General features: G+C 51.6%; 1 protein-coding gene across 1 annotated transcript; it reads right to left on the minus strand.

The window, feature by feature from the left end:
* Window positions 1-3,619: 3,619 nt before the first annotated feature.
* On the minus strand, window positions 3,620-13,437 carry METTL6 (methyltransferase like 6). The gene is made up of 5 exons (XM_006883400.1): window positions 13,213-13,437; window positions 12,404-12,538; window positions 9,332-9,502; window positions 5,556-5,697; window positions 3,620-3,828 (listed from the first exon to the last, which is right to left on the minus strand). Exons 1-5 carry the CDS (start codon window positions 13,435-13,437, stop codon window positions 3,620-3,622), a joined length of 882 nt encoding a protein of 293 aa, XP_006883462.1.
* Between the last annotated feature and the right edge of the window lie 1,153 nt (window positions 13,438-14,590).

Raw genomic sequence — 14,590 nt, forward strand, 5'->3', positions numbered from 1 at the left:
TCAGAGTCTCTCCTGACATCGTCTTGGCCTTTTCTTCTTCCTCCACCTTTGTAATGACCTTTGCATTCTTCATGGATGATATTCTTGATACCTCACCATGTATCTGAGCTGTTTTTGTTCTGCAACCTGAGAGAACCCAGCCCACAACACATCTGACTATCACAAGGTGGCCAATCTATTTCCATGCAAATCCCCATCAATCTTCACGTGCCACCTTTCCTGTGTCAACCCACCTGATGAAAGACAACAGACTGAACAGATATGTTTACTGCAGGTTCATGTGGAAACCCAGCAAGGATGCTGTCAGGGCATGCCCCACAAAGGTGATAAAATTGGGAGGGGTCAGAAATCAGAAGACTGACTAGCAACTAATTCCGTGTACTTGAGTAGCGGAGTCTTAACACCAGCTGGGATGAAAGGTTAGGAAGCAACTCGATTTGCACCGAGAACTCCCACAGGTCAGGCAGCACCAGCTGTCTCTAGAAGTCAATTGTTTGAAACTCTTCAAGAAGCAGTAAGACTTTGCAGTTGGAGATGGCACAGGATGAGTCAATGCTGGGTTGTCCACGAGTCACCAGCTCAACTAACCACGACAGAATGTTCTAGTAAATGATTACACTTTAGAGAGGTTACATGCTTTCAATCTCTGCTCCTTTCCCAACATTGCATCTTACCATTTTTAACTTGACAGGTGACAGTTTTTGCCAGCTAGTCTGTTCTCCATGGAAAGCATCTGCTCTGGTTCTGGGTGTGCTTGGTGAGGTCCTGGAGAGAAGTCCTGCGTCATGTTCTCAGCCCACAGCCCTGAACCAGATCAGAGGGTGACGCCTCCAGCTGAGAATGTGGAAATGTTCTTTGCGAAGGATGGTGGCAGCTGTCACCCTCAAGATTTCCACACCCTTCTTCCCCTTTTTCTTTGCTCTGCTCCTGTGAGTGCTGCTTGGTTTCCAATCTGCTTTAACGAAGATGTGGCCTGGGTGGTTTCCCTACCTCCTAACACGGACCCATCTTGTGTCCACCTTACTCTTTGTGGACAGTCACCCCCAGCAGTGCCCAGCCCACTGGGCACCTACTGTCTATGAAATGCCAGTCACTTAGGGAGGAAAGAAAGAAAAAATGGGGCTGAGGGAGGGAAATATTTTCTCTTTTATGGAAAAATCTGGTCTAATGAAGTTCATAATATGAAATGTTTGCTCTTCAACTAAAACCATGGTCTCGCAAACACTTTCAACTTCTCTTGATTGTTTTCAGTTTTCCTTTCTAAGGACAACTGTGAAATCAGGACCCAAATGCCATCAAAAGGACAAAGTGTGAGGCAGACAAGGATCTATACTATAGACAGTCTTCTCTTGCTCTGCCTTGATCCCAAGCAACGGTGGAAAGGAATTCAGGGAAAAGGGATGAGGGAGGTGTAAACTATTCTTTGTCTACAGGAAAAGGGAGTGTAGGCTCCCCGATGGCGTCCAGCACACTCGTATCCTCAGTGCTGGAGTCCTTCAGAGGCCGGTACAAACCACATCCCCAAAGCACAAGTCACTGTGCTTCAGTAGGTGGACAGGCTGGAAGCTGGGGGAAGCACCCCGTTCCCATTCACCAGCCTGAGAACAACTGATCTTAGGAGAATGGACCTAGAAAACATCTGTCAGCATTTTCAATTTATAATGGCTGTAACAATGGATCCTGTTGTCTGTAATTAAGACAGGAGTTCAAGGTCAGAACACTTAGCATTTAGTGCCACCTTGTGGTCAATTCCTGCTCCTGGCACCCCTCATCTGGTGGCTGGGAATTTCGGTTTTATTTTTCAATTACAGGGGAGAGCGCACACAGTCCCCATCTACCAGAGTATGCAGTCGAGTTTCCCACATTTGGGCAAACTGCAGGGTTCAGCACATCTGGAGTGCAATGGATAAGCCTCGCCCTGGGAAAAGCACCTTCGTGCTCATGGTTACCTCCCCGTCAGGTTAAGTGTGTGGCTGTGAGTCTTAATGGCTGGCCTCTCTTGCAGAGCAGTTGGGGGTCTGAAGTACAGACTTTTCCGTTAGTAACATGAGATAATGAACTATTGAAGAGCCACTGGCTGGTGAGCTCAGTGCAGCATTTGGACTTATCCCAAAATCACACTAACAAATGCTGGGCACTTGCCTGGTACTCGGTGGTAAACAGAGCAATGCTATGTGAATGACCTTTCTTCACTGACAGCAGCACACTAGAGACACTATTCATAGACTCTTCATGTCCTAAGAGACCTGAAGGCTGAGTGAGGCTCAGGAGGGCCGCCGATGGGCACTGGGCAAGTCCTCCTTGGAGATGAAACACGGTCTGACCATAGACTTGGTCGATGACAGCACATTATGCTGTCTCTCTATTAATACTGTCTGTATACAAGTTCATCCTGCAGTCTGAAGCTTAGTCTGACATACTTTGGACATGTTGCAAGGCGGGACCAGTCCTTGGAGAGGGACGTCACGCCTGGGAGGGTGGAGGGACAGGACAGGAGAGGAAGACACTCCATTGAGGTGGACTGATTCAGAGACTGGGGTAATGGGACTGGGTGTGTCAGACAGTGAGGTTGACACAGGACAGAGCAGGGTCTAGGGCTGTTGTACACAGGGTCACTGTGAGTCACAAGTGACTCGACGGCACGTAACACCACCACCACCACCACCACTCCACGGCAAGGATGACAGAAGAGCTGAGACCTGTTTGTGCCTCTGGCAGTCCATGGGATAGTCAGTCCCCTTCTCCACCACCACAGCTCAAACGTGTCTTGGAGAAATGGTGCCTAACAATGGAGAAGGGCGCTCTGGGGGCTTACTGGAGTTGAGCTGTCAACCCAAAGGCTGTTCCTGATGGTGGTGCATTTATCTACTGCTAACACCAGCAATTAATGCTGATGTTAATGCCTGATGGTAATGCGCTTATCTACTAACCAAAAGTTTGGTGGTTCAAGTATGTCCCTGGAAGGTTGAATTTGCTTTTCAATTCTTTGAGCTTGAGAAATGCTGAGTGGGTTTTTCCATATTTACTCTGCACTATAGACGAGATCTGTACACTTCGACATGCTGTCAACTTCACACAGTGTTACAGAAATAGAGAGGTTCTCAGGAAACAGCACGACATGTCCCCAAGTGAACACTCTTACCCCCACAGTCCTCCACACACTACGGCAGCATAAGGGTGACGGGGTGAGGGATGAGGCCAGCCTGGGCCCACTCCACAGCTCCCACTTCCCCCCGCCCCCTGCCATCAGCACTCAGCATGCAAGCCCAGGTGTGGGTCCCACGGCCACAGGAGAAGACGTCCGGGAGGGGTGCTCTGAGGGACTGGGGCTGAGGCTGGGAGGGAGCCAGGAGAACACATCCTTGCATTCCCCTAATGGGACCGGTGAGCTAGCAAGGGCCCCAGGCCCCACCAGGCCCTTCTCTCCTGCGTGGACCCTCGGCCCATCAACATGGCAAGATTACCTTCTTCCATGAAACACTGCTGACTCTTTAAGGCCTTACCATTTTATTTGCAAACCTATTATCATTTTTTAAATATAAAAATTAGACAGGCTCAATAAAACCCTTTTAAATTACAAAAATACACAAAATAAAAGACTGCCTCTGTACTTCTGTCTTCAAGGGGAGGCGCACACACGCCCTGGGGAGAGGTCAGGGCTTGGGGCTCGGGCCTCAAGGGGAGGCGGCTTTGGAAGCTTTCGGAACTTGCTCTGAAGAAACACCCTGGGCACAGACAGGCCTTCTTTTCTGTTCACCGTCTCCCGGAGCACGTACTCGTTCAGCACCTCCTCGTAGCCTGAATCCCTGAAGAGGCGGGCCAGGAACTCTGGAAGACAAGAGGCCGAGGGTGCTCAGCACCTTAAAGGCCCAGCATCACCCTGCGGCGAGGAGGGCTGCAGGCTGACGTGGACATGCGCGTGTTTTCTACAGGAAAGGGAATGTCAGTGTTACCTCGGGAAGGTTCGGAGAGCCCTTCTCAAGTACGGAAGATGCTTCTGTGTCTTACATATCCTCTACAGCCAAGCAGAAACCTCCATTTCAACAAGGCGCGATCTGAAGCAGACCAACCTGAGTACATGCACTTTGTTCTAACGTCGTTAGGTGTTATCAAGTATAACCCATAGCGACCCTACAAACAATAGATCTGAATCCTCTCCTATCCCGTGCCGTCCTCACACTTCCTGACACACTAGCGTCCACTACGGCAGTCACTGTATCAATCCACCTGGTCAAGGATCTTCCTCTCCTTTGCCGACCCTCTGCCTTTCCAAGGACCCCTCCTAGCAACATGTCTTACGTGGTGAGGCGAAGCCTTATCATCGGGCTGCCCTTTACCAAGAAATATTGTTTTATTCTTCTGGCAATCACAGGATGTTCAGTGCTCTTTTCTAACACCACAGGTTAAAGGCGTCGATTCTTCTTCCATCATCCTTTCTCAATGTCCAGCTCTCAAACGTGTAGCAAGTGGTTAGAAAAACCAGATGCACCGCAATCCTCAAACTGACATTCCTCCTCAATAATCTGGCGGTCTCTAACTGCAGACTTCCCCAGTGTAGTACGTCTCCTGATCTCCTGACGGCTGCTACCAAGTGTACTGACTGTGGATTCACCTAAGATCAAGCCGTTGGCAGTTTCAACTTTTTCTCCATCCATCACGATGTTGCCTATTGGTCCAATGGTAAGAATTTTTGTTTTCTTGATGTTGAGATGCAATCCATACTGAAGGCCGCAGTCTTTGATCTTCTGCAACAAGCGCTTCAAGTCCTCCTCACTTTCAGCAAGCAAGGTTGTGTCATTTGCATAACAAAGGTTATGGCTGAGTCTTCCTCTGATCTTGACGTCACACTCTTTTTCAGAGTCCAGCCTCTCGGATAATTAGCTCAGCATACAGACTGGGTAGGTGTGGAGAGAGAATAAACCCTGACACACTTCCTTCTCAGCTGTAAACTGTGCAATGCTCCCCTGCCCTTCTTGACAACAGCCTCCTGGTCCAGGTCTCGCATGAGGATAATTAAGGGACTCCCGTTCTGCGAGGCGTCAGCCACACCTTGTCACGACGCACACAGTCAAATGCCTCTGCATGGTCAATAAACAATAAAGGAGACATTCTTCTGATAGTCTTCACCTTTTTTTGCAATATTAAAGAATTTTTTTAAAAGTTCACTTTGTCCTAATTTTAAGCCCAAATTAAAAAATCTGAGAGGAATAAAAACTTAAAACACAAAATTCCAAGTTGGCTGATTTCTACCAGGTCATGATGGGTTTCTGACAATGTGTTTACACCGAAGGACTCGCTGACCCTGATATAAGCAGGAGGGGCTGTGAGCAGAGCAGGAAGGTCACAGGATGGACAGTGGACGCTGCGTCCCCGGGAAGTTGAACCCACAGAGGGCGTCTTAACTGAGTGATGAGCATCTGAGGACTGGCCTGTGGCCGGAAGCACGGGTGCTGGACATCACCACACTGCCCTCCCCACCTGCAGCACAGTGACTGGACAAACTAAGGAGATGGAGGAGCAAGAAGAGAGCGCATGATGAGGTCCCGCCACCTTACCATTGGTGAAAAAGTACGACCTGGTGCCGTCTTGCCGCACGTAAAAGTTTTCTCCGAGCTTGCTGCCGTTTTTAAACCTCAGCATGGCATGATCGTACAGCCCATAGTCACGGAACAGGACGCACTTGCCTGGTTTCAACACCTACAGTAAAAGAGGCTACAATTACCTGTGAGGAACATGTCAATGGAGCAAACTGTCAAAACAGGACCTGGTTAATTTGAGGAGTAAAACGACTGCACACATGTAATCATGGAAAGGGCCAGGCTGGAATTCAGGTAGTCTTCAGGTTAGGTAAAGCCTTTATATTAAAAATTCCTAGAACATCAGTTGTTGTTAAGTGCCATCGAGTCGTAGGTGACTCATAGCGACCCTATGAAAGAAAGGCCTGGACACCTGTATAATTTTGGTTGTTTTCTCCAGGTTCATAGGGTTTTCAGAGGCAAGCTATTACAGAAGTGGATGCTACTCCTGCTACCAAGCTTGTTTTAATCGGCGAGCTCCACCAAACACTGTCCACCAGGGGTAACCATTCTCACATCTGACACATCAGTGTCACAGTGTTCAGCTTCACAGCAACCACGAGTTACCTCTGTACAGCCATGTACAGACCAGGGTTACATGACCTAGAAGAATGTTTTACCGAAAACAATTCAAGGCAGGCCTGAGGGCTGCGGAGCAGTCACCCACCTTTGGCTTGGGAGCATGGCTTTCTGCCCACTAGGCCAACTGCTCTCTGTCTATACTGTTGCTGTTGTTAAGTGCCGTTGAGGCCCAGGTGACACAGAGTGACCCTACGTACAGTACTTTGTAATAAATAAGGGGCACCCTTTGTGACGCACGTTCATAGCGTTACTGCATTATCATGTTGGAGAGGTTTCAATGTACCGGGAGCACTTTTTGGACTTCTTTACACCTGGTGAAAAGGTATACTATACGCGAAGACACAGGAGCGGCTGGCTTCAGGTAGTAGCCACACCTAACTGTTCTGATCCATGTAGATTCAACTTGAAGACAGACTGAGAGTATAAACTCCTGTGTGATGTGGAGACGGCCTGCACCCATGTACCTGCGAAGGACATGTCCATCAGAGACCACAGTGCACGGCTGGCGCACCACGATGGCACACGCAGGATCTGCTGTCGTGCGAGGCAGATCCACCGACAAGACCAACTAAAGACACAAGACCTGGGAGGAGGGGAGGGCCCAGGCGCACCAGGCACACAGTACTCTGTCCCCCAGAGCACTCCGGAAGGCCCGCTGTCACCCCGCTGCACCCTGCACACACAGCATTCGCTCCTGGGAGCCCTCCGAGACCTCCGTGAAGCAAGGCACTCTCCCTGTCATCAGCCTCTCTCTGCGCCCTCCTCCTGTCTCGAGCGGCTGCTTTAACTGTGTGTCTGTCATTCTGCTTCTGCTCCCTGAGTCCCACTAAGGTTCATGCTACGTGACTACAATCACGGACAGCTCCCCACGACGCTGGGAACTGAGCTGTGTCCACACTCGACATCTCATCTGGTGTCCTCTCACCAGATGTACACGGCACGACAAGTCAGGGAGGCCGTGATCGTGATCTCTGGGAACAAGTGGACACTGCCCAGGGTCACACCAGCCACGAAGTAGGAGTGTCAGAACTCACAGTACCAATAAGACGGAGGCTCAGAGCACAGGGGTCAGGTCGGGGGACCTCATGGGTGAAGAGGGTGGTCCTGGGGGAGTGTCGGTGGGGGTGAGTCCCACTGCAGAGCCTCTAAGATCCGAACAGGGTCAGGATGCGGCAAGCCCAGTGGGATGGTGAGTGGAATCACCCCTATTTTCTGTGGCAAAGCGTCACAGGCTTCTCAAAAAGGAGACAGCACGTACGGTGCACTTGCTTTTCGATTCCAACTCTGAATTTCAGAGGGTAACACATCAATTTCACACGTGTCCCGTCTCAACAAGAAGGCTGTGAACACACTCTGAAGTGGACACGTGCCCTTCCGGTGAGCAGGCGTCTCCTGCTCTGAAGCACGGCTGTGCTGCCCAGTGTCTCCCCGTTTCTGACCAGTCTGAGCACAGGGCCCATGCCACACTCCCAGCCACTGCTGTAACTGACAGAGGCACCTCAAGGCAGAGTCAAAGGAGGAGAAAAGCAACTTCACCTCGGTAAGGAACAGTCCATTATAAAGTGAGTAACCAACAAGGGACTATGAAAAAATCCCATTCACATGAGAAAACGCCCCTCAGAATCTGGAAATCTTAACTCAGCTCTTCCGTGAACTCGCTGCATGGCTGTAATTAGACCCTCTGCCTCTGGCTCCAGTCTGTAAAACACCAAGTCTGAGCTCTGCAGTGGTCTGAGCGCTGACGTGGTGCTAGGTCCTCCCCTGGAGTCCCTGGCGTCCCGCGCTCTCAGGCTTGTCAAAGCCCCAGAAGCAGCCAGGCGGTACCTCCATGTCCCTCAGCGTGAAGTAACGGGCCTGGGATCTCTGCAGCTGACAGACCAGGGAAGCTCAGAATCCAGAGGGAGACGTGGTATATTTTGACCCCAAACTTCTGGTCCCAAGCCCAGGTACTCAGGCTGTCCTCGGATCTAAAATTCCACGGCTATTTAATTTCTCCCGAGTGTGGCTCTCACAACCAGGATCCTCAGAAGGGCTCCAGGCAGGGAGCAGCCAAACATCAGAGGCTGGGCCTCCCTGTCCCTTGGGGACTCCTGACAAAACCTGTAACTTCAAATTCATGAACCAGTCACCATGACAACAGAGAAAAGCAGTTTGACTTTGTGCTGTGAACTCCTCCCAAGTGAGAAAAAGGTCTCTATCAGGGGAATGACAGTGGACAGAGAAGGGAATGGGATTTACTCCTGTTCAGCCTTGGTGCTGTGAACCCATCCTAAGAAAGAAGGTGGCAGCCAACAGGGGACAAGAGCAGATAGAGGCGGAGATGGGATTTACCACTTTATAAAGCCCCCCGGACAGCGGGGCCAGGAAGGCAGAGGCCGGGCCTCTCAGGAACCGCACACCCCCAGCGGCTCCCCGGGAGCAAGGCGGCCGTTCCCGCAGAAAGCCCAGAGGCTCGGCCGTGTCGGTCCGACTGGACGGCATGGAGCCTGAATCTGAAACGTCACGGAACACATCTGCTGGACGGCGTGTTCAAGAACAAGAAGATCTGAGGTAATCCTGTTGACAATGGCGTTTGCCCGGGTCAGGGAGCACGGGGCGGGCCCGGGGGCAGCTCCTCTCTGAGGGGTGCTGACTGAGCGTGTGCACACGGAAAACCTGTCCAGCCGCACACTGAAACCTGACTACTTACTGCGTGGACGTTAAACTCCAAGAAAAGGCAAAAAGACATGGAACACGTGAACTCCACACTGGCACTGCCACCCAGCTGAAGAACTAAAATACCATCAACTCTTCCTATGGCCCAGGGCGGCCTCCTCGTGGCCAGACGTTCTAATAAGAAGAAGGAGGGCGTAACAATCACCACGCAACCATTACAAGGACTGACTTTCCAGAGGACGCCCTGCGGTCCAGGTGCTGTGCTAACACGCGTCCGTACACCTACGCCCACTCACAGCATCCTGTTATGTCACTCACCGGACGACACACTCTGAAGAGCGGGCCGGCCACTGTGCGGGGAGGACCCAGGGTGGACGTGTGAATCCTCTCCAGGCACCGATCACACAGCCCCCAGGGAGAACGCTCACTCCAGACGTCCGACGGATCAGGAGCCTCGGAGAGCAGACAGAAACGAGGGCGCGGGGTTCTGCCCTCCAGGACAGGCCCAAGCTGCTCACCTTGTAAACGTTTTCCAGGACAAGGTGCATCTTGTCGGGATGGATGGCCGAGAGCACGAATATGAGGGTGACGACGTCCACAGACTCGGGGGGCACGTGCTGCAGGAGGTCATCTCGGGTCAGGTCACACTGGAACACGTGGCATCTTTCTGCGTCATAGGAGGAGTTTTGCTAGAGAGGTAAACAACACAAAGAAAGCCACAACCGTCTTAACCCACCAACCCTGTCACTGCAGACAGTCGGCCCTCAGCAGGTGTCATACGGGAGGAGCCGCGGGTGAATTCAAACCTCCAGAGCGCAGCAGCCTTTGAGGTGAGCAGTGCAGCTCCCCACGCACCGCGTCACCAGGGCACTGGAAGGAGGCCCGGTCTCCACTGTGTAATGCTGCACAGAGGCACCGGTCAGGGTGTTACTGAACAGGCTAGGGGGCCATGTGCATAGAACGCACATAGGATTTAATCCTCTATGAGAGCTAAGGTTTCATAAGCAAGTCACTTCTAACATCTAAACTGGTGAGACAATGCAGTCCACCACGTATCCAAAACTAGCCTTTTAGAGGCGTTTTCTCTCCAGAGATCAGGCCGCCTCTGCCTCCTCAACCCTCCTTGAAATCACTCCATATAAGCCCATCTGTGGAGAAGCCCCTCCAACTCCACTTATCTAGACGTTCACATAACATGCTTGAGTATGAGGGTCCAACCGTCCTGCTCCAGTAAGCAAAACAAAAATTCTCAATCAGTTATCTGGACAACTGGGTTCCTAGTACATTCTGCCTGCTGACCTCTGTCACACACTGACGAGTATTAAAAAGAAAAATATTGCCCATCAACAAACAAATGGATGGAAAAACTGTGGGTAGGTATATATAAGATATATATAAGCACATATATTTCTTTTCATACAACGGAATACTATGCAGCACCAAAAAACAATAAATAAAAATTACACAACATGGGGGACCCTGGAGGACCATCATGCTGAGTGAGATACATCCATCACAAAAGGACAAATACTGAGTAACACCACTGTTATACAGTAGGTCTGACATGGGGGATTGAACGTCACCACTAGGAACAAGAACCACCAAAAAACCGCTGTCAAGATAGTCACAGAAACAGAGGGCTGTAATAGACTTTTCTGCAGACCTGATACCGTCTGGACAAGAAGCCAAGAGCTTGTAGACAGACACAGAAAAGAGATGAAATGAAAATTAAAAGGGGGAAGAGAAAACAGCAGAGCAACAGACTGTGGAAGGCATCAAACTCTACAACATAGACATAACTAGACTCTCAGGAGGAAAAGGAGAAAGAATGGGACTGAGAGACCTGGAGAAAGCACAGTGGGACCTTCCAGACGCCAGCAAGTCCCACCTAGCTGACGGGGAGTCCCAGCTGACGGGGCGCTGGCACCACGGGGCTCCTGGGCTGTCAGCTGCACAGGAGGTGCTGTCCACCTCTCCTGCAGACTGGCTGCATTTGAACCACCAGACGTGCGACCTTGGGGTTATCAGCACAATGTTCCACAGAGAAGGTCACCAGAGAGCCAACCAACATTTTCATAAAACTCTCTATTGTTCCTACATGCCGTCAAGTCGACTGCGACCTATAGCGACCCTGTGCACAGCAGCTCTGAACCCTGTGCTGAGCCAGTCTCACTGACTCCACACACCTAATCCCACTGCCCCAGTTAGCGTGTCAATCCATCTCATCCAGGGTCTTCCTCTCCTGCCCTGTCCCTTCACCCTCCCGAGCATAATGTCCTTCTCTAAGGACTGGTCTGCAAACCCGCTGGAGGGTCAGCGCGGCGTCAGATCCGACTCATGCCTGCACGTTACTGACACGCTCTGGTGGTGCCGTCCGCACCCAGCTTCACTGCCACCCAGAGGCGGCACTACCTCTGGTGGCCTGAACCCATCGGCTGCACCTGGGCAGAAAGACAGCTCGGTTCCTCCTGTTCATTAACGGGAAACCCAACGGAGGATCAGCTAGGAGCAGGTTCAACACAACAGCTACCAGAGAGAGAGACTGATGGCGCTCTGACAGTGCAGAGTATAACACACAGAGACACTAGGCAGCAGACTGGCAGTTCAAATCCACCATCTCCTAACAATTTAGAGAATCAGAAACCGGATGGAGGGCTCTGAGTTGGCACCAACTTGATGGCAGTGGGCTCGAGATTACTGATAGAATTAAACACTGGTGGGATCTTTTTGGGTGGTTTCCATCCCAGCTACTATTACAACTCCCAGTGACCCTGAGACCAACAGACCTGAACCCTGCCCTGCCCTGTGCCGTCCTCAAGATCTCGCAAAGGCTCGAGCCAGTGTCAGTCCCGCCTGGTGAGGGTCTTCCCCTCTTTCTCTGACCCTCCACCTTTCCCAGCTTACTGGAATACTGCACCAGGGAAACAAAACAAGACCTGGAGACAGTAACATGAAAAATGTGAATGTGAAAAAAGCAAATCTTCGTCTAAAATGTCATCATTACCATTTTACATGGCCTAACATGTTAAACTTGTAAAAACCTGAAAGGAAACTGGGTACCTGAATGCTGCCAAAGCATCCCCACCTGTGCGTTAATGGCACAAGGTTAATCTTTTATAACGAAGGAGCAGGAAGTTGTGCCCTCAACCCAGTGAGTGAAATGAGGGTTACTAAGAGCGAGGTCACCAGGCATTACGGCCTCGTGCATTTCTGTATTTAATGTACAGAAAGAGGAACATGGAAGCACATGGCTGAGCGGGTGAGCTCTGGAAGAGGACGGCGCCCACTCCCCCGCAACTCAAACCCACTGCAGTCCAGCCAGCTTCCGGCTCACAGGAATTCCTCATTCGGCTTCAGAGGCTGGAACGCTGCACGGAAGGAGAACGTGCAGTGCTCCCCTGAGCAGCGGCTGGTGCCACCGTGCCCCCAAGGCTCCTCAGACTCTGCACTGGGGTGGTTGTGCTGTCAAGTCGGAACTGACCCATAGCTGACCCTCCAGAGAGTTTTCAGAGACAGGAAATCACACGGGCGGAGGACAAGCAAGCCGAACAGGACAGGAGCATGACAGAACACACGGGCAGGGCACCAACCTTCACATACTCAACCGCTCTCGGAGAGAAATCGCAGGCATAGGCAAAAATGTTCCGATCTTCTTCTAACAGCGGGAACAAACAGTTCCCAACTCCACAGCCAGCTTCAAGCATGGTCAAGTTCTGATTTTCAAACTGGAGAAGAGAACTCAAAGTCACAACACATCACGTTTGCGTAACGAAGAAACAAACTAAGCAGGTCTACGAGATGAGACAGGAGTGGTCAACAAGCACGCAATCCCACGTGCCAGGCAACCGTGAGCGAGGGGGAGCTGGGTGTGGAGGAAAGGCAAGTCCAAGCTCCTGCGTTCAATCCCACGCCTCTGTCCCCTACCCCTCTGACTCCCTGCTCTCAAGCCGTTCCTGGGCTAACCATCAGAATAGCTTTGCTCCTCAATTTCATCTGCAAATGCAGGTAAAACACCTCCTTTACCACGCGATCACAAGCCTAAATTAGAAAGCACGTGGAAGTTCTCAGAAAAGGGTCAGAGCAAGAGCTCACTGACACCGACTGGGCCCCTTCACATGCCACTAAAATCACTCAGTGTGAAGATAATGTTAATAATTTTAACATTAAGTTTAAAAGAAACAAAAACCTCCCACTAGCGTGCCTTCTCCTGTGCATTACACATCCTCGCCAGGGTTGACACGACATGAGACCCAACAGCACACCTCTCTCCCAAGGTGCAAGGCATTTTAATAGGCTTCACCCAGCCTCCGCTCCACCTTCCTCTCAGGCGTCAAACAAGGTGTGACCATCAGTGGTTTTACACGGAAAAGGGCTCAAATGGAGCGCAACGTGCGCTCACCTCTCTACACGACCGCAGCTCTTCAAACTCTCTGGTGGTCCAGTGCCTGTCTTTGAAGAAATTCGTACTATTTCTTTTGTAGAAAAGGTCCCAGTTCCTCTGAGCTTCTTTCTCCAGCTTCTGCTGCTTGAAATCGGACACCAAAGCTTGTTCTCGTGTCAGTTTCTCCTCTTCTTCAGGGCTGAGACTCCTCGCCTGCGGCCCTTTCCTTTGCAAAGATGCCATGTCCTCAGCTCAGAGTCCTGCATGCAGCACCACTGACGAGTCTCCCCTCCTCACAGTCTGGGCGATCTACGCTGCGTACGCAGATCTCAGCTGTGCTTCCCGATGCCAGGTGCCCGCTTCAGGCAGCATGCACGTTCCTGCACAGAAAAGGAGACTTGGGCTAGACATTCTCAAACAATGCTTTAGGTTAAACTCTATCAAGAACTTACTGGACGCTGACCCTACACGGAACTCTATCCCAACACAGGGGGTTCCACAGGGCACCTGCTGGGCTCCATCTTTCCACCCTGCTGTGTCTGCTCGTCCATCACTGCGCCGGCGCACAGAGACACACTCTGCACTGGTGGTTGTTGTGTGCTGTCAAGTCGGAACTGCCCCACAGCTGACCCTGCGATGGGTTTTCAGATACTGTAAATCACATGGGAGGAGGCTGTCTGTCCTCCCGCGGCAGCTGGCGGACTCGAACTACGTGCCCTTGGGATTACCACTAGGCTCCCAGAGCTCCCTTCTGCACTGGTATGGCCTCAGTAACCTCACCAAAGACACACTTTTCCCAAACAGAACTACACCCACGGGCAAAAGAAAGGCACAGCACTTGGGTTCCTATTGCCTCTTCCACAGCCACGGAGTCAATTCTGAATCCGGGGGTCTTCTCCAGGGCTCCCAACGGTGTCCACCGTTACAGGAGAAGCCTGCATTTTTTTCTCCAGCTAAGAGGCTGCCATGGAGCTCGGACTAGGAGCCTAACACTGTGCACTGTCCAGGCTCCTGTACCCACTGCCCGTGGATCTTGCTGGACACCAAACAATGGCCCCCAAAGATTTTCTGAGGCTGCAGTCTTCACAGGTAGCCTGCCCCGTCTCTGTCCTGCAGCAGGTCTGACAGCGGCCACCTGCTGACCCTGCAGGGGCAGTGGAGGGGACTCCTCCCCGGGCATGTCCTGGTCAGGTGCCACGGACTCACAGCGACCCTGTGAGCAGCAGCTCTAGCCCCTGCTCTGTCCTGTTCCATCCTATCAGAGAGCGCTGGTCCTGGTGGAGGGTCCTCCTGTCCTTCCACCAGCTCTGGACCCTGTGCAGGAGGCCGCGGTGCCAATCGGCCTGGGGGAGGGTCCTCCTGTCCTTCCACCAGCTCTGGCCCCTGCTCTGTCCTG

This window comes from Elephantulus edwardii, unplaced genomic scaffold (genome assembly GCF_000299155.1).
Source record: "Elephantulus edwardii isolate Elephantulus edwardi_28Jun2011 unplaced genomic scaffold, EleEdw1.0 scaffold00027, whole genome shotgun sequence".
NCBI classification, from domain to species: domain Eukaryota; kingdom Metazoa; phylum Chordata; class Mammalia; order Macroscelidea; family Macroscelididae; genus Elephantulus; species Elephantulus edwardii.

Bases quoted from the DNA above. Each gene is read 5' to 3' on its own strand.
- METTL6 (XM_006883400.1), bottom strand. From the start codon at position 13,437: ATGGCATCTTTGCAAAGGAAAGGGCCGCAGGCGAGGAGTCTCAGCCCT. The intron at 5,698-9,331 runs GTGAGCAGCTTG...CTTTTACTGTAG, and splicing joins TCCTGGAAAACGTTTACAAG to GTGTTGAAACCAGGCAAGTG. The intron at 3,829-5,555 runs GTAAGGTGGCGG...CTTGTCTTCCAG, and splicing joins GTCGTACTTTTTCACCAATG to AGTTCCTGGCCCGCCTCTTC.